Below are 24943 nucleotides of genomic sequence, written 5' to 3' on the forward strand. Positions count from 1 at the left end.
TTATATTTCTTTCACAGGGAGTCACTATTATATTGTAGCAGATAGCAGCGGGGGGTAATAAGTCATTTAAAAATAACAATTCATGACACCTATGGACCGCAGATTTTGTTTGAGATTCTAAAAACTCTCTCTCACTTTACTTTCATCAGGTTCGTGGAAATCATTGTCACCTCTCTGTTGCAAAACTGAACAGGCTGTGCAAAAGTGAGTACTAGCTAGTGCATGTATGTTTTAGCAATTCTAGCTCAGATGGTTCAAAATCCTTTTGGATTGAATGCATGAGCAAGGGGGGCAGGTTAAAATAATCTCTTCAGCCTAGAAAAAGGCAGGAAAGAGGGGACTTAATTAAGAGGCTTATAAAATCCTTAATGGTAAAATTAACCAAGCTCGATTTGCAAAGGACTAAAAATCACCCCATAACAATTTATACCGATATATCGGTGAAATGTAGTCCCGTGCAAAATTTCTTTCTATGCTAGAAAATGTTGTCAGAGGTCCTCAGATTTTTTTTACAGGACCTTCTGTGAAATTCCAAACTCAAGCATCCTGTGTCTTTACTCCTGTGCGAATCGACCATCGACGCTACGGCGCTCAGTGTATTTATTAAATAATAAACCAAAACAAAAGGTTTAAACAAACAACAAACAAAAAGGCACAAGGGCCAAACAAATAAACAAATAAGCGTGCTGGTTTTACCACCAGCACGATACTTAGCAGTTGTTTTTAATTTTCGTTTTCTCTCTTCTCGCTCTCTCCGCTCTCACTCCTCATACACTCTCCCTTGAGGGTAGAGAGCTGCAGGTTTATATACAGTGACCATCTCCGGATTAGCAACAATTAATCAATGAATTAACTCGGGAGATGGTCACCGTCTGCACGAGTTTAATAAGGATGCGTGACTGTCAGCTAGCTAACTAAATCACTAGCTGATCAGTCACGCTTCCTCACAAGGTTTTTAAACTCTAAAAACAATAACAAAATACACAGCACTCTTATCCGCGGCGCAAACAATAATACAAATAATAAGACAGTGCACAAATATATATATAGGGACGGGACACTCCGCCACACAGTGTTATGTTAGAATTGATATAGCATTTCCAGGGTATTTGCCTCAAAGCAATACCAGCCTTCACAATAATCCATAATATAATATTAAAATTGGTACGATCTGTCATGAGCATAACCAACGGGACGGGTGAAAATACAAAACATAATTATCGACTTAAAAAATGAATGCTTTTAACGGTGCATTTGAAGATATGTATGGAAGTACATATCTCAATGGATGAAATGGTTATTGTAGTTATTGTTTACAAATAATGGACAAAAGGCCTTCTCTGGCCACAACATCGCATTTCATTTTAAATTTACCCACTTTCCTTGATAAAAATGAATCCACGCCTGGGAGGTTACTAGACGTCCTCTGCTTCTGACCAACTGAGGGCACTGGTCCTGTGCGAATCATATATTTCAAATGTAGCACAAAGAGTAGGATGAGAGGGCATAAATAGAAGCTGTAAAAGTGTTCTGTTCTCTTAATTGTGCAAATTCATTATTATTCTGCTGGAGGTAGAGGCTGACCTCATTTAACACCTGCAGGTACAGTGTTCCCCATTTATAACACTGTTGTGGGGAGTCATAGATAAGGGGCCATGCTGTTTGTGTTCTGCCTTATAACGAAAATACAAGCGCCAGTGTAATGGCATTATGGGGCAAGTGGGAGTCATGACCATACCACATTATAACTTGTTCCATATTGAAAAGGACTGACTTACAACTAGAGAGAGCTGTATTTCACTATGTAATCTCATGTTTCATTCTGAGTTTTTAAACTATTTAGCTATTTGCTTGTTTGATGATGTATTTTATACAGTAAGACTTGATAATATGAAGCCCAGTAGTCCAAACTAATTTATAGTCTGAACCATTAATGAAATTAATGCTGATAGCAGCTATCACAATTATATGATAAGTATGCAAACATACACAGCTTTATTCAAGTGGATGTTTGTTATTGTGATGAAATATAGGGACCAGAATGAAAAACTTCAAACAGACTAAACAAAGCATTTTTGGAATTGTGCTCCATACAACCAGTGAATTTACTGCCGTTTAGTACATGAGGCCCTAAATGCCTTAGTGTGAGTAGTGTACATTGCTGTTATGTATGTGTAACAGAAGTACATGACATTAGATAAGGTAGCCATTGATTGGCAAAACAGAAGACTAACACAATTTCATCCCAATTCCTTTCCCACTTTTCAGAATATCTCCCCCAGCATTAAACCAGGCTTCTTCACTCCCACTGCTGTCACCGTTTCAACAGACCCCGTCTCTCTCAGAGCTTTCACAGGGAGTCTCTGCAGTACCAAGCCTGCCACTACTGTCTAAACCCAAGAAGACAGAAAACAGTTCCAAAAGAGCCATGGAGAAGGAGGAGGAGAAACAAGACTGTGATTCGGTGAGTACATCGTCCAGGATTTCTGTTAGAAAATCGAAATTAGACCCAGATCTCAGGAAGGTCCCTTATAAAAGTGTCCCATAGTAAAAGCATAGCAAAAGCAAGGTAAAGCACAGGGAGGCATTGTAAATCCTAGAGAGGTATGGTAAACATGGGAAACCATGGGAAACTATGGGAAATGCATAGTATAACTGGGAAAACTGCAAAAATGCTGTGGAAATTTACAGTGGTGAACTTTAAAAACGCGATTGAAGGAGAAGGAGAAACTTAAAGAAAGACACACCAATAGTAGTTCTTTGTAGAAAGTCTCCCATCTTTCACTTCAGATCAGTAAATATGCCGTTAAATGAATGGGTTTCATGAAGAAACTATTAATTCATGGGACAGGAGCAAGGACTGCATGGAGGAACCTCGGGAATTGTGAATAGGTGCTTTGTGACTTAGGAAAGAATGAAGGGTTTCCCCTTGGCTCACGGAGAGCTGCACTCGTGGAGGTGAGAACGAGGCCTCCAAGGCTGGGAAGCAAGCGTTACTTTCCCCAAGAGGAACCTAGAGGGTAGAGAATGGGAAACCGGAAGAGAGAGGATAGATTTAACCTGAGGTCCCCTCTGGCTCGCGGACAACCTTCCTGATGGAGGACGAGGAGACTGTTGTAGAGATGGAGCAGCATAGTGGAGGATGAAGGCATAGTGGAGAAGGAGGGGAGGATGGTGGAAAACCACAAGACAGAGAACATTTTACACTCCAATTTAACATTATACACATTATATACACCCAGTGATGTAGACCAAACGTACCGAGACCAAAACCAAGACCACACGTACCGAGACCAAGACCAAACATACCGAGACCGAGACCAAGACCAAGACCAAACGTACCGAGACCAAGACCAAGACCAAACGTGCTGAGACCAAGACCAAGACCAAGACCAAACGTACCGAGACCAAGACCAAGACCAAGACCAAACGTACCAAGACCGAGACCAAGACCAAGACCAAACGTACCAAGACCAAGACCAAACACACCGAGGCCGAGACCAAGACCAAGATCAAACATACCGAGACCAAGACTCAGACCAGCCTGACCTGTATTGGCTGTTCGATTTTTGTGTTCGTGATTTTGTTTTGTTTAAATATTTATTTTGCTCTGTGAGCAGTGTTTTTGTGTTTAAACTTTTTATTTTGTTTTTGTATTTAATTAAACAGCATGCTGCGTCTTTTTGCCCTGCACTACTGCCTGTATTTTCTTTCCGGTTCCTGAACCTGACGTCACCACCCACACACCACACAAAGCCGTCTGTGACACTTATATATATATATATATATATATATATATATATGGGTAGACTGATGTTGTTGAAACATAGTAAAAGTAACAGCCCATGGTCCAGTGAATAATACTAAAATTGATGATTGGGATATTGTGGTGGCTATGAAGCATGAGAACACTCTTACCCCCTACACTTGTCTGTTGTATAGACTTTGCTACTCCATCATTACTGTTTAAACTACTAAATATTATACTTCATATCAGTCTCAGTGTCTTTAGAATCGCTGCAGTAATTGGGTGTTCACATGCTACTGTCAGTACTAAGAGTCTGTCTTTTAGAAGCTACCTGTTTTTCAGTGGTCATAACTCTGCTGCAGAAACATATTTTAAACCATATTTTTATAGAACATGTCATTTCTATTTTTTAAAAATGTTCTATTTGCATCATCAATTCTGCTTCATAGATCAAATGTTTATTGGAGGCTGTGTGGTCCAGTGGTTAAAGAAAAGGGCTTGTAACCAGGAAGTCCCCAGTTCAAATCCCACCTCAGCCACTGACTCATTGTGTGACCCTGAGCAAGTCATTTAACCTCCTTGTGCTTTTTCGGGTGAGACGCTGATGCATAGTTCACACACCCAAGTCTCTGTAAGTCGCCTTGGATAAAGGCGTCTGCTAAATATACAAATAATAATAATAGATATAACAGCTATACACATGTATGTATGCATATGAAAAAAAAGCACAACAATGGAAAAGCGAACAAACAAAAAATTGTTTTACTATTACACACGCACATTTGCAATTGTGTATTTTATATATATAAAATAGTCTTGCTCTTGATAGATTGGTCTCATTCATAAACATTCTCAAGATGATTTTATTTCCTCGATTATAATATATCCTTTTTAATCCTACATGCACATTTGCAATTGTGTATTTTATATATATAAAATAGGCTCCCTTGAGAAAGACATGTACAACATATCGAAACGTTGGGCAGTTGGCTCCTTGAGCTAATATACAGTGCTTTGCAAAAGTATTCAGACCCCTGTCCAATTCTCTCATATTACTGAATTACAAATGGTACATTGCAATTTCGTTCTGTTTGATATTTTATTTAAAAACACTGAAACTCAAAATCAATTATTGTAGTAGATAAAACATTCTTCATTAGTAGTAGATAAAACATTCTTCATTAATGGTGAGGCAATACCAACAGTGTCTGAGAAGCCAGTGAAGAGTCTTGGGAGATGGAATGACGGGGATCTAAAGGACACAGTTCGTGTGGGAGAAGTTAGACAACAAGCAATGGAAGGGTTGAAGAGCATAGACAGCAGTGCTTTACCAGGCAAACTAAAACTCTGGTGCTTTCAGTTTGGTCTCCTGCCGAGGTTGCAGTGGCCACTGACTGTGTACAAGATTTCTTTGACAACAGTAGAGAAGCTGGAAGCTTTAATCATTTCACACATCAGGAAATGGTTGGGAGTTCCACGCTGCCTCAGCAGAGTGGGACTTTATGGTAAAGGAATACTGCAGCTACCTGTCTCCGCTGTAACCGAGGAGTTTAAGTGCTCCAAGGTCCGACTGAAAATTACATTAGTAGAGTCACGTGACAAATGCGTAAGGGAGGCAGCACCTGTGTTGAAAACTGGAAGAAAGTGGGCGGTAAAGAAAGCTGTGGAGGATGCAAAGGCTGCCCTTCGAATTGGTGATATCATGGGGCAAGTTCAGCATGGAAGAGGGAGTCTTGGTCTCAGTTCAGCTCCTCCTACATGGCACAAGGCAGCCCCAGCTCAACGGAGGAAGCTGGTAGTCAACGAGGTGCAAAAGCAGGAGGAGAGGATGAGGTGTATAAAGTCCATTTCCCAGGCCAAGCAGGGAGAATGGATGAGATGGGAGAGTGTGGAACAACGCAAGATTGACTGGCAAGACCTATGGTCAATGGAACAGAGCAGGATCAGTTTCCTTATAAGGGTTCTCCCATCACCACAGAACCTAAACCTCTGGGTAGGAGAGGATCCCTCATGTCCTTTGTGTTCATCACCTGCAACATTAAGGCACATTTTGACAGGATGTAAGGTGGCTCTTAGCCAAGGACAGTTTACTTGGCGCCATGACCAGGTGCTGCAATGTTTGGCCTTAGCATTGGAAGACAAGCGTAACATGACCAATAAGTTGCCACCTGTTCCATCAAAACATTACACACAAAAGACAACATTCCTCCGCCCAGGAGAGCAACCACCAAGAAAAGTTGTTAAAACCAATCCTCGCCCAGGACAACTGGAAGCTGCTAGAGACTGGAAAATGCTGGCAGATGTTGGTCAACGGCTTATTTTTCCACCTGAGATTGCCACCACTAACCTTTGACCAGATATTGTCTTGTGGTCTGGATCAGCACGCCTTGTTCACCTGGTAGAGTTAACAGTGCCATGGGAGGATGCTGTAGATGAGGCGTATGAGAGGAAGAAACTGCGGTATGCTCAACTAGCCACTGAAGCGGAACAGCGAGGATGGAGAGTCTGGGTTTACCCAGTGGAAGTGGGTTGTCGAGGATTTGTGGCACACTCTACAACCTGGTTTCTCAGAAACGTCGGATTCAGTGGCCAAGAGTTGCATCGCACAGTGAAGAACTTATCTGAAGCAGCAAAGAGCAGCAGCAACTGGCTGTGGTTGAGACGGAAAGATTCTGGCTGGGGATCTCAAGCACAATAGAAAGAAAGAAATGCTGATGTACAGGTAAGTAAGCTGGGCTGAGTTGAGTGGGGGACAGAGGGGGGTGATGCTGGGACACCAGAATCACCGTCGAACCCTCTTGAGGTGTCGTAGGCTAGTCGACGAAACACCGAGGATGGAAGGTGCCCACTTGAAGACCCCAGCTATGTACCCTACTTAGCTCAATCCAGACAGTTGTCATGCTGATGCGCTGGGGAGGCCGCACTATGGTTGATCCCCGGAGCCAGCATCGCAGCCGTTGTGTGTGCTGATGCGCTAGGGAGGCAGTAAGCTGATCCCTGGAGCCAGCATTACACTTCAGCCGTCAACACCAGACAGAAGGATATCTACATCATCATATGGAAGGAAGCGCAAATGGATGAAGACACATATGGATCACATTAGTTTACTGTCAAGCTACGTCTTAGTTGGTGCTTATCTTGGCGAGAGCCAAGTTCAAATCAGCATGAAGTTTTAACATCTACTCTCATGTAATTGAAATCATGTAAGGTGACATTGGTTTTATGTTGGGAAATATTTTTAAGAAAAATAAAAAACTGAAATATCTTGCTTGCATAAGTATTCAACCCCTGTGCTGTGGAAGCTCCCAGTTTACACCGATGAAAGAAATTGCCCTAACGAGGGCACAATTACCTTACCATTGGCCTCCACCTGTGAACCATTAAAGTTGCTGTCACATTTTCTGGATAAAAACCTCACTGTTGAAGGATCATTGGTCAGGCTGTGAATCTGAAGGAAAATTAAGACCAAAGAGCATTCTACAGAAGTTAGAGATAAAGTAATACAAATGCATAGATTAGGGAAAGGGCACAAAATAATATCCAAGTTTCTGGATATCCCAGTGAGCACAGTTGGATCAATAATCAGGAAGTGGAAGCTGCATCACACCACCCAGGCACTGCCAAGAAAAGGCCTTTCCTCAAAACTCAGCGCTCAAACAAGAAGGAGACTTGTGAGAGCAGCCACAGAGAGGCCAACAATCACTTTGAAGGAGCTACAGAGTTCAGTGGCTGGGAGTGGAGTAATGGTGCACCAGTCAACCATATCAAGAGCTCTGCATAACACTGGCCTGTATGGGAGGGTGGCAAGAAAGAAGCCGTTACTCAAAAAGTACCATCTGAAAGCACGTGTGGAGTTTGCCAGAAAGCATGAGAGTGACCCAGCTGCGATGTGGGAAAAGGTTTTGTGGTCAGATGAGACCAAGATAGAGCTTTTTGGCCAAAACTCAAAGCGCTATGTGTGGCGCAAACCTAACACTGCCCATGCCTCAAGACACACCATCCCTACAGTGAAGTATGGTGGTGGCAGCATCATGTTGTGGGGATGCTTCTCATCAGCAGGGACTGGGCATCTTGTTAAAATTGAAGGAAGAATGGATGGAGCAAAATACAGGGAAATACTGCAAGAGAACCTGCTTCAGTCCGCTAAAAAACTGAAGCTTGGTAGGAAATTCACCTTTCAGCAGGACAATGATCCCAAGCACAAGGCCAAAGCAACATTGGAGTGGCTCAAGAACAAAAAGGTGAATGTCCTACAGTGGCCCAGTCAAAGTCCTGATCTCAATCCCAATGAGAATCTGTGGCACTATTTGAAAATTGTCGTCCAACCAACCTGGAGCAAATCTGCCAAGAAGAATGGGCCAAAATCACTCCGACACTGTGTGCAAAGCTGGTACATACTTACCCCAAAAGACTTAAAGCTGTTATTGCAGCGAAAGGTGGCTCTACCAAATATTATTATTATTATTATTATTATTATTATTTATTTCTTAGCAGACGCCCTTATCCAGGGCGACTTACAATTGTTACAAGATATCACATTATAAATTATTTCACATTATACATATATCACATTATTTTTACATACAATTACCCATTTATACAGTTGGGTTTTTACTGGAGCAATTTAGGTAAAGTACCTTGCTCAAGGGTACAACAGCAGTGTCCCCCACTGGGGATTGAACCCACAACCCTCCGGTCAAGAGTCCAGAGCCCTAACCACTACTCCACACTGCTGCTCAAATATTAATGTGTGGGGGTTGAATACTTATGCAAGCAAGATATTTAAGTTTTTTATTTTTCTTAAAAATATTTCCCAACATAAAACCAATGTCACCTTACAATAATTGATTTTGAGTTTCAGTGTTTTAAAATAAAATATCAAACAGAACGAAATTTCAATGTACCATTTGTAATTCAGTAATATGAGAGAATTGGTCAGGGGTCTGAATACTTTTGCAAGGCACTGTATATATATATATATATATATATATATATATATATAATATAATATATATATATATATAATATATATATATATATATATATATATATATATATATATATATATATTACACTGTGGCAAAGCGCCCCGCCCCTGTGTGCATTTGTGTTGTATGTTGCGTGTGTAAATGTTGGTGTATAGATTGGTACACGGGATATAAACGGGTCTGTGTTTCACGTGTATTTAAAAAGTGTAGATTTGTATTTAGGCACGAGGAGAGCACAAATCACTTCACGTGCTGGTTAAATGTAATATGTGAGCACGGGGTTGCACAGAATTAATTCACGTGCTGGGATTCAAGTGAATAATTAATTAGTAATTGAATCCCAGCACAATAGTATATATAGACGCACATTTCGTTCAGTCAGGGTTGGGTGTTCGAGAGTGGAGAACGGGTGAGAGAGAGAAGGAGAAACGTAAAATAAGATCGTAAATATAAGTGTTTGTACTCACCGTGTTTGTTTGTCTCCGTGCACCGTTTGTTAAGTGTTTAGTCGTTTTGTCTGTCTGTTTATTTTGACGTCAAGTGCCGTGTCCTGTTTTGTATTCCATTGTGCAAACCTTTTATTTGTTATTAAACGCTGAGTGCAGCCATTGCACTCGGCTCATCATCACAACCACCGTCTGTGTGTCACATCCTGATTCTGGTCTGACGCCACCCACTCCGGCCGTCTTTGTGACATACACACACATTAAAAATCACATGGAAATAAGATCATATGCAAAGTACAGTATTCTGTGAATGCACCAGCGGGCAACTTAATCATTAAAATATACCTGTAACTTCATACATTATATTACAGTGGGGGGTGGGGACGATAATAATAATAATAATAATAATAATAAATAACTTTTACTTTATATGGTGCCTAAATGCAGAGTATCTCAAAGCGCTGTACAGTTTCAAACACGGAAGCAAAGCACAAAATCCTTTTTTTTTTTGGCTCGACAAAAACAGTGATACATAATTACAAAACTATAAAACCTGACTGTGATGGAATGCCGATAAATAAAGAAGCATTTTTGGTTATTATATGTTTTAAATAATTAAGAGAAAAATAATATATTTATAGTCTAATATACAAACTAGGAAATTCCTAGATTAAATGGGTCCCAGGTGGGAGATTGTTTCTGACCAGGAGATTGGTCTTGAAAACAGGAGGGTCCTGATCAAAACGGAAGATTTGACAGGTAGGTACAGATAATCATATTTGTAGGCATTTGTGTTACTGACACCATTTTGCTAAGGTAACTAATATATTACAGGAAATTTATTTGGTGGCAGGAGGAAAGTTTGCTTCATGGGAGAGGCTGAGAGACGCTGTAGCAGCACTGAGTCTGATGTGTTAAATTGAGTAATTTGTATGCTGCTCTAGTGTATAATGGCTACATTATTTTGTATTTAATAGCTGTCAATGTATAAAAGTGAGTGAATTTTGAAGGATAAAAAAGGATATATAATAATTATCGAGGAAATAAAATAATCTTGAGAATGTTTATGAATGAGACCAATCTATCAAGAGCAAGACCCGACGTGCCGAGACCGAGACCCAGACCTGACGTGCCGAGACCCAGACCAAGACCCGACGTGCCGAGACCGAGACCCAGACCAAGACCCGACGTGCCGAGACCCAGACCCAGACCCGACGTGCCGAGACCCAGACCCAGACCAAGACCTTAAAATGTGGCCTCGAGATCAGTTTCGAGACTGAGCCCGAGTCCCGAGACTCCATCTCTGTATACACCAAAACAAGAAAAGAAGAAGAAGAAGAAGAAGAAAAGAAGCATGGTGTGCTTCATGTGGAAACTCGGTTTCACGTTTATGCAGGACTGTTTTCTCCACAGATCTTGTCAGTGTGTCGGGTACTACGTTTAATTTCCTACTCAACAGACCACGTGAAGTAGAAATTCTTCAAGTGGCATCACAAGCCAGATGAGAAGGGAAGATGGTTTGGGTTGGTAAAAGCCACCTCTAAAGCAGCTTGCTGTTACCACATTGAATGTCTGAAGCTCTAAAGAACTCTAAACGCATTCCCCAGCCAGGCATTCCCAGAGCAGCTCTTGATGAATAGAACATGACATGGTGGGACTATTTTCTTGTTTATCATTTTCAAGTTTTGCTGTAAAATATTCTGTTCTTGTTTGAATAAGCATATTGAAGTGCCAAAGCAGGAGGTTCCTTATAAAAGATTACCACAGTATTTTTGCATTTTCCCATGGTTATACTATATATTTATTTACCATAGCTTACCCTGATTTGCTGTGTTTATTAATATGCTTTACTTTACCTCTCTGGTCTTTACAATACTCACCTATGCTTTTCCAAGCTTTCTCTATGCTCTATTACACATTGCTCTGCTTTTACTGTGGGGAACTTTAATAATGGAAGAACAAGCAGTTGTGAAATTCTTTTTTTTTTTTGCACTGGTGCTCATGAAAAATAGACTAGTGAGTATGGAGTAACCGGAGAAGCAGACTGCAAGGCTTATTTTTTAATCAAGTTGCTTCATTATTAACATTGTCTGGTAAGGTGTACAACTATGTATGTATAGGGAATAACAATTGTTAATTCTCCCATTCAATCAGACCCAGGATCTGGAAAGTAAGAAGGAGGATGATAAGAGCACAATAGGGGATGGCAGCGATATTAGGGAAATGGAACCAGTGTGCACAGTGTTGGACTCTACAGAGTCAGCAGCAGCACACAAAACACAGTGCCCCCAAGAGCCTAAAAAACAAAAGAAGGTAGCTTACACCGTCGAAACCAAAACAGAGAGTGAGGAAAGTAAGACAGTGAATGCAGCGGCCAGCCACCAGCATGGCCGACGGAAGAGCACTAGACTGACACCTAAAGATATTAGAAGAAAGGCATCAATCAAATACAGTAAACACGGGCCTGGAACCAAGACCAAGAACGAGCTTGAAGAGGAGGAAGAGGAAGATGAGGAAGAGTGAGTATGTCAATGGTTGTCTGTCTTTGATTTCATCTGTCATTTTAGACCTTAACTAGCCCTAAAATAATCCCTTTCTTATAAAAGTTTATTAGTAAAAGCATAGCAAGGTGTAATAAAGCATGGCGAATGGAAATGCATAGATAAGCATTGTTACAGGCTAAATATATAAATTCCCTCCACCTTTTTTATAATTCCTTCCTAACTATAAAGTGAACTATAACTGTTTCAGTGCCACAGTTTTAGATATCCCCAGAGGCTTATCCCAAGATTAAGTATCATTTTTATTTTATTAGATAGTAAACCAAAATCCTGACCTCAGCGACCACTGAAATCGTAAGAAAAATGTCACCCCATAAATTTGACCCCTCTCTGGGCATTTAAACAATTATAGTGATAGCACATCCTCACACTTGTGACCAGCCTGTGAAGTTGTTGAGTGCTGGATCACTGTTTTGTGCAGCGAGGATGCTGGCTGTTCTTCAGCAGAGTGGAGAGCCGCTAAGACAGGAGGGAAAGCCAGACAGCTGACTGAGCAGCAGATCAAAGGTGAGCCAACTTGATATACCCTGGGGTGCAGTGGAGGAGTGGGGGGTCAGTGGAGGTGTTATCACTGATGTACCCTGGGGTACAGTGGAGGAGTGGGGGTCAGGAGTGGTATTATCACTGACATGCCCTGGGGTACAGTGGAGGAGTGGGGGTCAGGAGTGGTATTATCACTGACATGCCCTGGGGTACAGTGGAGGAGTGGGGGTTAGGAGTGGTATTATCACTGATATGCCCTGGGGTACTATGGAGGAGTGGGGGTGAGGAGTGGTATTATCACTGATGTACCCTGGGGTACAGTGGAGGAGTGGGGGTCAGGAGTGGTATTATCACTGATATACCCTGGGGTGCAGTGGAGGAGTGGGGGTCAGGGGGGGTGTTATCAGGAGAACAGGAGTTTGCATAGTGAGACAGGGTGACTATGCTGGTTTTAACGGAATTGTATCAATCAATCAATCAATCTTTATTTTATATAGCGCCTTTCATAGTGGCCACCATCACAAAGCACTTTACAAGATACAGTAAAAAATAATGCATAATACATTAAATACAGTGAAAAACAAAGCATAATACATTAAATACAGTGAAAAACAATACAAAATAATACATTAAATACAAGGCTAGGATGTGAAAATTTTAAAACATTGTGGATGCGTATGTCATGTAGAATCATAAGAAGATACAGTGAAAGATCAGAAGTAGCAGAGACACAAAAGTTTGCGCATTTCATATAGAATTGTAGCAGATATTTACTTAATTTAGTTATCTAGGGAATTAATCCTAACTACTAATTTTGTTTTAACTTTTATTCCAATTATTGCGCCCAAATGGAAATAATCGCATTAGGAATACGCAATCTATTGAGTTCAGGTCCATCAAATCTGGTGAAAAGTTAACGTCGATACAATATTAGACTGGATTATTAATTAGTACAGTGCGTAGTAACAGATCAAAAACAAATGCAGGCACTAGTTTAAAAGTATAACTACATCAATTTATTTATAGCACAGACTAACAACACAAAATAATGAATTCCTAAATACTAATGGTCAAACTAGCTTAATGTGAGAAGAAAGGAGATTTAACAGCCAGTATTGCATATCACAATTCGTACCATACGTTTACATAACAGTCAGAAATGCTTTCATATAACATTTGAATTCAGAATATGTAATAACTTGGATTAATATACATTTCAACAAACATTATTTAGATAAGGAATCATATGCTTAATCTATGCGCCATTTGAAGTAATATGAAAAGTAGAGTTTATATTTAATAGTTACGCTACAAGGTTCCCAGTGTTGCAGGCAGCAAGGTTGCAGCTGGGTGTCTTGTGGTGACGTCAGCAGCAGGAAGCTCAGGGATTCTCAAACCCGGTCCTGGGGACCCCTGTGTCTCCTGGTTTTCATTCCAAATTAAAAAGGTCTAATGAAAGCTGGAATGAAAACCCGGAGACACAGGAGGTCCCCAGGACACACATTTCTTTTGGAGAGGCACAGCTTTAATGGTGTTGACCAGCCGGCAGGCAGTCTTTCAGGTATGCAGGCAGCAGTCACGTTGCTTGGAAGATCGTGTCAGATGGTTTCTATAGCAATGGATACACTCATGCTGAGACGTAGGATGTTTGCAGTGAGTACCTTTGATGAAGGGAGAGCATGTTCCTTGAAGTGATCACGTCTTGGTAGAAGAGAGAACCCATAGAGAGTGAATGTAGAAAATAGGACAAACACATGCTTAAATGCATTTAAGATAACCCACCAGAGAAGCTGTTGACAACCCGTTAGGATTGGTTAATTCGATAAAGAGGGCGAACGTACCTCCATCGGACTCTGTGTTAGGCAGATTTCAAATAAGATGGTATTTATGACATACCATAAAACCACAACTCAATTAGCATTCTTACAAGCATTGAGGAAAGCATGGTTAAAACCAAAACTCTCATAGTAAGATAACACTTTCAGAGTATCTTGGAATTAACTACGTATTTTAGTTTCATTTTCACCATGAACTACACGTTCGGTACATACTAAACATTTGAGTGTCTTAGTACATGCCTATGTACATTTATATCATATTAGATTTAATACAAAACAACAACAATTATATATTTTTTAGACATACCAAGTTTCTTTTATCTCCGTCAATTGAGTATTACCAAAGTGTACTGTCCGTTTTTATCAACTAGATGTCGATGTTGCCCACTAAATCTTAAAATGCCAGTCCTTTCAAATTCCTGGTTCCAGGAAGTCTCTTTCTAGTATAATAAATTAATCAAGTCCCTTTGAAGCTTGGAGAGGGTGACATTTTTTTGTGGTCTGGCAGATAAGAGGTTAGATCTGTTTCTTTCTTTACATAAACAAATGCAAGTTAAGTGTTTTAAGGAGGAGAGAAGATTTTGGACTATGAAACACAGAATGGCTTTCCAGTATTAGGTTTCATTAAGCTCAATTCCCAATTAAATATAAAAGTCCAAAATATCATTACAGAATCATGAGAATAAGATACAGTGAAAAATCAGAAGTAGCAAAGACACAACAGCTAATAACAGATATCAGGCTTAAAGAGCATGGAAAGCAAGAGAGAACAAGTGGGTCTTGAGATTTCATTTAAAGCGAGCGATGGTGGGAGCATCACGCACCAAAACTGGGAGAGAGTTCCAGAGAGTTGGAGCCATGAAGCTAAATGAGCGTTCTTCAAGTGTGGTACACTTTTGCTTGGGGATAACAGGCAGGCCAGAGTCAGAGGACCTCAGCTTGCGGGCAGGGACATAGCGGGTCAGCAGGTTGAGGAGGTACTCGGGACCTGTGTTATGAAGGGCATTGTAGGTGAGCAGGAGAATTTTGAAAGTAATCCTGAACTTTACAGCTAACCAGTGCAGCTGGGCAAGACTGGTGGTGAATTGTAGCTAACAAGATCGTTCTATAAATAATCTCAGCCATGCACATCTATTCTTTATATAGCAAACATTTATTTTTATTTTAAAACATTACATCTTGTGAGAGTTGCATATCGTTTTTCTGGACAGTGCCAGATATCTGACTGGAGCAATATTACTGAAATGTCTGTCTTGGTTTGTTGTTGTTTAAAAATGCTGGGCTCCAGTCAAGCGTAACAGGCTGTGGATTTGCTGATGCGGCAGAGGCTGCTACAGGGCTGGCTGCTTTCATAGTTGCAAAGTATTGATTGGCAGGTTTGGGTGGATAATAAAATACATTTGGTGCAATTGTGTCGTTGTTTAATATTTGCTGTCTAATAGATGTGAATTGAGCTTTCATCATGGTAAGTCAAAATTAAAAAGCTGGTCTTTGCGAGAATTGATTTTTAATTTGATTCACAGTTGATAGAAGCCGACTAGAGCTGGAAGCTGATTGGCTGATGGTACTGAATCATTTTCTATTTATTTTTAACTGGATCACCACATGTCTACCAGGGTTAGAGTTTGTTTATTTATTCTTAACTCTGGATCACCACGTGTCTAACTGGTGTGAAAGATGTTCTTTGTTTTAAGGTTCGGAGACCCTTTTAATGCAGACCCTGACACAAATCGGATGGCTAAGCCATTTACCGATTACACAAAACAGTTTTTAAACACACAAAAACAAGGATGCGACGGGTGCGTCAGCAGAACCTCCTGTTATAGGAGGAGAAGAGCACACCTGTCCCTCTACCACAGACCTAACACGGACATAAACAAACAAGAGAACTGCTTCCACATCCAGCGCGCAAAGATGATGCAGTACTGAATGTCATGTAGATATGCAGTGCCTTTTAAACCTGTTTTACTGTGAATAAAATTACTTTTAAACAGAGCGTGTAAAAATAAACAGCTTGTGTGAAAATAAACTAGACCTGACGTGCCTGAGAGGCGCTGAATAAATGGACCTCAAAGGGTTAAATACCTGCCTGCTTATTACAGACAGGTGGCACCAATTAAACTATAAAACAGGTATCAATTAAATTAACTAAACTAATTACACCTGTGGCTGTGCAAATGCAGCTGCAAACACATTTCTGTGTCAGGGGCAGAAATTAACTCTATCCCTGCCAAACCCCAACACATTTCTTCCAGGCAAGGGTCCGCCCTGCCACATTGGGGTTAGTTTGTTTATTTATTGTGTCTAGGGAAGCACAGAGATTCGTTTTGGGGTTTGTAATCCTGCTCGACAGTATAGGAGGAGGGGTGTGTCAGCAGAACCTCCTGTTATAGGAGGAGAAAGAATACACCTGTGTTCACGGCAAGCTTTTATTTCTTAGCTGTTTTTTGTCTGTGGTTTTTTTATGTTTTCTTTTTGTGTATGCTACCTTTAATAAATCTTGCACGTCCGAGTGGTGTGTCAGCTGTCTCCCTGCCTGTCTGTCAGCAGCTAACCTACACTCCCTGTTACAAGGGGGCAGTTTGAAAACTTTTTATCTGGAGGGCAGAATGAGGAATGAGGAGACAGATCTCTTATTTCAGGTTCAATTTAATCAAATTAGCCCTGATTTTGGTACCACATAATGGTGAACCCATAATAATAATAATAATAATAATAATAATAATAATAATAATAATAATAATAATAATTTCCGTCTCAATGTTCTTGCAGCTTTCCGTGAAGTGTTTGGACTGTTCGATCGGAACAGTGAGAACTGTGTTAATGCCCCTCTGCTGGGGTCCCGTCTGAAAGATTTGGGGCTGTCTGTAGGCGAAGAGGAACTGAAAATGGCGGTGCAAAGTGCTGATATAGACGGTGAGCTGTTGGGGGAATTGTGTGTATCGCTTCCCTTGTGTCAAACAGAAACGAATGCTCAGTGAGGATATTAACTAGTAAAGAGTGGTTCTGCTGTATGATAAAGGCTTTAATGTGTTTGTCTTCAAGGAGATGGAATGGTTAATTTTGAAGATTTCCTAGCAGTGGTGACAGACTTCAGAAGATTTTCCCGGGCCTTGAATGGTAAGAGAACATGCAGTTGCAATATGAAGAACAAATTAGTTTGATAACTTACATTGATATCCCTGGCGATAGGAACATTCTGTACGTACCACAATTCTCCAATATAGCGCATTGGTGTAAAACATAACCCCGTAATATCTGTCATGTAACACGCTGCCTTACCCCAAGAAAAACTGATCAAGGTGAATGTCTGTGACACACTAACTGGTGCGTCTTCATATAACAGTCAACAGAATCCTTTTTTAGATTTTGTTCAGCAAAATGTTTAAATTGAATTAATAGTAAAGGCTAACTTTTTATATTGAAGGCAATGCCTCCTTACTTTTCTCATCTCATTTTTTTTTTATTTAATATGTTGCATTTTGTATCAAAAACAAATCTGGTTGTTATTGTTTGTGATAACAACAAATGTTGCTATCACAAACAATGTAAAAGAATATTTCAATACATTTGGAATTTTTTAAGGGTTAATAAGTTGCTACTGTACCTTGTTGATACACAAGCTGTCAAAACACTCACGGGTACAAAAAGCATGTGAGTGAAAACGATCATCCTTTTCCTGAAACATATGGACCAGGTAGGTAATAGAAAGAATGGTCTATATTCTGTTAGTAGTTATTTTAAACTGTGAAGTCAGGTGGTGCTCTATTACCTGTAACACATATAGGGCTGTGGCAGGAGAAGAACATGATGAGAAAGTTTTTTTTTAAAGCGTTGGAAGGTTAAATCTATAGGACCTTTATCTTTTCTTTGTTTTTAGTTTCATCTAACTTTGCCAAAGAAGTTCATTCCAAAGATGTTGTAGACACAGTGTTCTACACTGTGATAACCAAAATGGTTGGAATGGGTGCACTTTCTCACAAGCAAACAGGGGAGATTGTCAGGTGAGCTGGAAACTGTTCTGTTTTATTTCTTGCTGCCATAATATATAGAAAGATACTTTATAATATATAGAAAGATAGGGAATGTGTTTTATGTTGGTTGATATTTTAATAATTCAACTATAATTCTACTGTTGCAGTAATATTTACTGTATACAATTACCATGGCAGTAGGCAATTTTTACTAAATTACGTTTTAATGGTGTCTACAAATACAAAAATAAAACATGTCTAAAACTGATAGGCCATTGAGTTAATTCATCCCATATGACACTACTTCATGCCAGCCAGACCGTATCATAGCATCCTGAGCAGGTACTGTCTGTAAAAATGAGATGAGGTGAACACTCGAGTGAGAATAACTGGTGCATCTCCTGACTTTTATTGGGGTGCACCAGCAGCTACTACCAGTCAGGAATAAATGAAGATGCTGCAGCCAAAAATATAAACGTACTACCGAGCTTCAGGATAGATCGGAGATGCCCGAAGCAGTTCATAATGCCGAAAACTTATTAAAAGTTATTTCAAGTGATCCAGGAAGGTAGGAAACAGTACAGCAAGGTCCAATACATCTTACAGGTATTGTTATAATTTATATAGATGTGACACTGGCTCTTTAACTTGCTATGTTAGTTAATGGGAATTTTTTGCAGATTCTCTCACCCCTCCCTTCCTAGCGACTGCAAGCTTAAAAGGTACTGCCTTGGTCATCTCACAATGTATTTTTTAAAAGGGTACCAATAATAAATCTATTTTCTGTGTTTTTTTAACCCCATTAGGTATTACCATGCAATGTTCATGAGAACACTAAAGAAGAAGTTGATGAAACTCGAGGGAGACCACGTGATTGGAGACTACTCTAAAGGGGCCAGCCTCATGGGATTGACTGACAAGCAGCTGCTTAAATACCTAAAGCCACTCTGTGGTAGTAAGGGACCTTTACATTTCCATAGCCACCTGATTCCCTGTGATTACCCCGCACTGGGGACATGGCCATACCTTATCCAATTCAGACGAAACTCGTAAGAAGGCACTGTTAGATATTACTGTGATACAATTCATTACCAACCATAATTTCATATCAATCACTTCTTTTATATAGTTTCTAAGCAGGTTCATTGACCATGCTCTATATGACTCTGTGTTGCACCATTACTTCTCACTGTACATTCCCACTATCCCAGATTGTTCTTAGATTGTTGTGGTAGGCCCTTTACTCAACTACATTGGTTCTTGAGCACTTGGTTTTTTTCCAACCGTTTCATTTCCTTTTTTATACTTAAAGATTAGACATGCTTACTGGAAATGTTTAAACTTTGTATCTGGAATGTTGGTAACCACTCAGGTATCCCATAACAAGATAGAATTTAACATGCATTACTGAGATATGAATATGCAGAACACCAATGTGTATATGGCTAGAATAAGAATGCTCACTATATGTAAGCCCACCATCTGCAGTATATTTCCCATTTATATTTGTGATAGAGTTGAAATGTGATGAGTTTGTTACCTGTCGTGTGTGTGTTAGGTAAATCATGTAGCCCGTACTCAGTGTTGCCGTGTCTGACAGCAGAGGCACAGCCTAAGAGGCTGCTGAGGAAGCCCGGGCCCAGGCACCCGGCCTTGAATCCAGAAGGTGAGCCGGGGGGCCATATCTCACTCCACAGGAAGAACACGGTAGGTCACCAGGCTAGCAATGGCAGCAGTGCCACCCAACACTACCCGGCCAGCTCTTAGCAACTTCACTTGAAAATAATTTTAAGATATATACAATAGATTATAAAAATGTGTTTTAAATCTAGTTTTAAAAAAACAGCACTGAATAGCTAATCATGTCTTCTTTAAATATATGCAATATGAATTGAATGGAAAAACAAGGGCTGGATATGAACCACAAACCATACAATTCAAAGACAAATGTCTTACCATTCAACTAAAGAGCAAGCTCAGTTGTCGGGAGGTAATTACATGTCTTATGCTGATGTCAGTGTTATTAACCACTAGGAGGGGATACACTACAACCTGTAGGGTGGATATTTTATTTAAATATTTTGCATATATTTAAAGAGAAGATGATTAGGTATTCAGGAATTCATATATATTTAGGAATTAAGGGAGTGGTTAATAGTGTGCAGGTGCAGGTGATCAGTGAACAGACAGACAGTTATAATCCAGGTGCAAAGGTTTGTTTTATTAGTTTTCTATCCAGTGCCTTACGGCAAAACAAACAGTAAACAATAAAGATGGTAAGTAATATAGCAGCGTGTATTACTTACTTTATAATCCCTGGGTTGGTCCCTAAATAATAGTCCAGTTTATTGTACCCCCACATTAAACACAAAACACATACACAAGTCAGTTAGTGCGTGAATTAGTGCTTGTGGTGCAAATACAGTTTATGGTGATACGAGTGCAGTGCTGTTCCGGGTTTGTGCTGGCCTCTGGCGACAGCTCCGGAACGTGTTAGCTCACGATACGTATATTGCAAACACAGGTCCTTCCGGGTTCTTTTTCAATAACCAAAACAAAGGAACAGATTACGTCGCTTTGACCCCTACTTATACCGTCACTCATGACCCCTTGGTAAGACAATCCGTGGCTGCCACATCATTTCCCTTCCGAGTCGATGAGTTAGTGTACCGAAGCTCCGCCCCTTTTCTAAATGACGACTTCCTTTTAACCCTAGGAAAGAAGTGTCAGGCCAAGCAGTCCAGGGTACTCTGTTCCCATTACTTAGCGCCCTCACAGGTCGAGAGGGAGATTTACCAACAAGAATCATTGTCTTTCTGTCACAACGTCCCACCCCCAGTCATTCTGTTTTAAGGCAGATGACACCATCATTTTGCCTGCCAGTGTAGGTACATGCATTATCAATTCACTACGTTCATTCTCATTCCCTCTGGGGGTTGTGTTGAATTGCATTATACACAGACTAGTCAAACAAGTAGAGACCTGCTACTGAAGTCGACAATGTGTAGGTCCTGGAGCACTGTTTGAGTGGAAATAAGTGTGTCTTGTCCATTAGTGAAGGCTTCCGTGATTTGGGCCAGAGTAGCATGTCTGGTGCTTGTCACAATATGTTGCACTAGATCCACCATGACCCAAGAATCCTGGCATGTTAAGAACATAAGAATGTTTACAAACGAGAGGAGGCCATTTGGCCCATCTTGCTCATTTGGTTGTTAGTAGCTTATTGATCCCAGAATCTTATCAAGCAGCTTCTTGAAGGATCCCAGGGTGTCAGCTTCAACAACATTACTGGGGAGTTGGTTCCAGACCCTCACAATTCTCTGTGTTAAAAAGTTTTCTGTTCTGAATGCCCCTTTATCTAATCTCCATTTGTGACCCCTGGTCCTTGTTTCTTTTTTCAGGTCGAAAAAGTCCCCTGGGTTGACATTGTCAATACCTTTTAGAATTTTGAATGCTTGAATCAGATCACCACATAGTCTTCTTTGTTCAAGACTGAATAGAGTCAATTCTTTTAGCCTGTCTGCATACATACGACATGCCTTTTAAACCCGGGATAATTCTGGTTGCTCTTCTTTGCACTCTTTCTAGAGCAGCAATATCCTTTTTGTAATGAGGTGACCAGAACTGAACACAATATTCTAGATGAGGTCTAACTAATGCATTGTAAAGTTTTAACATTACTTCCCTTAATTTAAATTCAACACTTTTCACAATATATCCAAGCATCTTGTTGGCCTTTTTTATAGCTTCCCCACATTGTCTAGATGAAGACAATTTTATTTTATTTTTTTTAAATAATTTAGTCGTTGCCAATTAGTTTTTATTATTTTCTCCCCAATTTGAAATGCCCAATTATTTTTTAGGCTCAGCTCACCGCTACCACCCCTGCACTGACTTGGGAGGGGCGAAGATGAACACACGCTGTCCTACGAAGCATGTGCCGTCAGCCGCCCGCTTCTTTACACACTACGAACTCACCGTGCAGCCGCCTCAGAGCTACAGCGTCGGAGGACAACGCAGCTCTGGGCAGCTTACAGGCAAGCCCGCAGGCGCCCGGCCAGACTACAGAGGTCGCTGCTGCGCGGTGAGCCGAGGACACCCTGGCCGACCTAACCCTCCCTCCCCCTGGGCGGCGCTCGGCCAATTGAGCGCCGCCCCCTGGGAGCTCCCGTCCACGGTTGGCTGTGGAATAGCCTGGACTTGAACCGGCGACGTCCAGGCTATAGAGCGCATCCTGCACTCTAGCGAGTGCTTTTACTGGATGCGCCACTAGGAAGCCCCCAAGATGAAGACATTTCTGAGTCAACATAAACTCCTAGGTCATTTTCATAGATTCCATCTTCAATTTCAGTATCTCCCATGTGATATTTATAATGCACATTTTTATTGCCTGCGTCCAGTGCTTTACACTTTTCTCTATTAAATGTCATTTGCCATGTGTCTGCCCAGTTCTGAATGCTGTCTAGATCATTTTGAATGACCTTTGCTGCTGCAACAGTGTTTGCCACTCCTCCTATTTGTGTGTCATCTGCAAATTTAACGAGTTTGCTTACTATACCAGAATCTAAATCATTAATGTAGATTAGGAGTAGCAGAGGACCTAATACTGATCCCTGTGGTACTCCACTGGTTACCTTGCTCCATTTTGAGGTTTCTTCTCTAATCAGTACTTTCTGTTTTCTACATGTTAACCACTCCCTAATCCATGTGCATGCATTTCCTTGAATCCCTACTGCGTTCAGTTTGAGAATTAATCTTTTATGCAGGACTTTGTCAAAAGCTTTCTGGAAATCTAAATAAACCATGTCATATGCTTTGCAATTATCCATTGTTGATGTTGCATCCTCAAAAAAATCAAGCAGGTTAGTTAGACACGATCTCCCTTTCCTAAAACCATGCTGACTGTCTCCCAGGATACTGTTACTATAAAGGTAATTTTCCATTTTGGTCAATGCTGCCACTGTGTTTTGGGACAAGCCGGATGCACGACTCCCACTACCATGCCCCTTGTACATATCCTTCTGCTCTCCCAGGATTGTTGCTAAATAGTTGCTCTCACGCAGCTTATATAGGTCTAGTAGATAATGTGACATGCCACATGACCACATACTGTACATTTGTATACATTACAGACTGTGGGATTTTCATTATGTTGCTGCAACAAAATGTTTGAAAAGTTATTAGTGCATTTGTGCTGCATTTTTGGGCCTTAATTGGTCCTTTTGACTGCACTTTTTTGAGAGGGTTACTGAACACACTACATTTTTTTTGTTTAATTATTCAAATGTATATTACAGTTTTTCCCAATCGCTTGAAAGCATTTCTTTAAACTGGTGTTCCTTATATAAACAATAGACAAAACAATACAAAATTGTGTTGCATTTTGCAAAACTGCAATTGTCGGTCAACAAAATTACAATTTCAAAGCAAATCAGTCAATGCAAACACAGAAATCTGTTAACACATAGAAACAAACTGAGGTGTTACAGTCCTTTCTACAAGTTGAGCACAAATGAAAAGCTTACATTGTCAGTCAGTAAACAAAAGTATATAAAATTCTTAGAACAGAAAACATAATGTACACATCACATAATTAGACAAATCCAGTTGTAATTCTATTCCCCATTGCCTTGCCTTTCATTTCTGTCAAGCCACAAGTTCATCAACATCACACAACACATTGTCTCTTGCCATACACCTGGGGAAAAAAAGCCTTGCATGGCGGATCCACCCTTGACAGGCCTCACCTGGGATGTCTTCACAGGCAGCCTCCATGGCCTGGATAAGGGTAGCCTGCTCTTGGGGATGGTGGTCATAAACCTTCCATCTCCATGCCAAGAAGAACTCTTCAATGGGATTCAAGAATGGTGAATATGGTGGAAGGAATAGGATTGCACATAGCATGCGCTTGAAACCACTCGGACAAGTGCATTATAATCATATTGCACAGTTGTACAGATAAGAACACACCACAGAAAATGACTTACTTCTACAAACTAATACCGCATCTCTGAATTACGTTATTTACCGGGGAGCAGGTGCAGGGGCTCCTCCCTAGTTAATCAAGCCAATCTATCAATTAACCTCCGTAATTAATCCCTGGGTCAAACACTCATTCTCTGCCTGCTTTTTACGCTTGAGTAGGGTCATGCAGCGCTGCAGGCCCCACTAGTTTGTTTGGTGGGCTTCACAGTGTCCCCGTATGCTCCCCCTGCTCTCTGTTTGTCACCCTGCTCTGTGTTTTGTCCACAGTGCTCTGTGTTTGTCACCCTGCTCTGTGTTTGTCACCCTGCTCTGTGTTTTGTCCACAGTGCTCTGTGTTTCTCACCCTGCTCTGTGTTTTGTCCACAGTGCTCTGTGTTTGTCACCCTGCTCTGTGTTTGTCACCCTGCTCTGTGTTTTGTCCACAGTGCTCTGTGTTTGTCACCCTGCTCTGTGTTTGTCACCCTGCTCTGTGTTTTGTCCACAGTGCTCTGTGTTTCTCACCCTGCTCTGTGTTTTGTCCACAGTGCTCTGTGTTTGTCACCCTGCTCTGTGTTTTGTCCACAGTGCTCTGTGTTTGTCACCCTGCTCTGTGTTTGTCACCCTGCTCTGTGTTTTGTCCACAGTGCTCTGTGTTTGTCATCCTGTTCTGTGTTTGTCACCCTGCTCTGTGTTTGTCACCCTGCTCTGTGTTTGTCATCCTGTTCTGTATTTGTCACCCTGCTCTGTGTTTGTCACCCTGCTCTGTGTTTTGTCACCCTGCTCTGTGTTTTGTCCACAGTGCTCTGTGATTGTCAGCCCTGCTCTGTGTTTTGTCACCCTGCTCTGTGTTTTGTCACCCTGCTCTGTGCTTTGTCCACAGTGCTCTGTGATTGTCAGCCCTGCTCTGTGTTTTGTCCACAGTGCTCTGTGTTTGTCAGCCC

The 24943-nt window shown here is 40.8% G+C and overlaps 1 protein-coding gene across 1 annotated transcript in view; it reads left to right on the forward strand.

Annotated features, from left to right (window-relative positions):
- Positions 1–24943, forward strand: part of LOC117433317 (EF-hand calcium-binding domain-containing protein 3-like) — a 32834-nt gene that overhangs the window by 2832 nt on the left and 5059 nt on the right. Inside the window, exons 2-10 of the mRNA XM_059006758.1 lie at positions 150–204; positions 2269–2464; positions 11337–11701; positions 12165–12250; positions 16837–16980; positions 17110–17184; positions 17945–18068; positions 18845–18993; positions 19597–19745. Of these exons, the coding sequence (XP_058862741.1) occupies positions 150–204; positions 2269–2464; positions 11337–11701; positions 12165–12250; positions 16837–16980; positions 17110–17184; positions 17945–18068; positions 18845–18993; positions 19597–19745 (1343 nt within the window). The remainder of the gene's footprint in view (positions 1–149; positions 205–2268; positions 2465–11336; positions 11702–12164; positions 12251–16836; positions 16981–17109; positions 17185–17944; positions 18069–18844; positions 18994–19596; positions 19746–24943) is intronic.

This window comes from Acipenser ruthenus, chromosome 33, assembly GCF_902713425.1.
Source record: "Acipenser ruthenus chromosome 33, fAciRut3.2 maternal haplotype, whole genome shotgun sequence".
NCBI lineage: Eukaryota > Metazoa > Chordata > Actinopteri > Acipenseriformes > Acipenseridae > Acipenser > Acipenser ruthenus.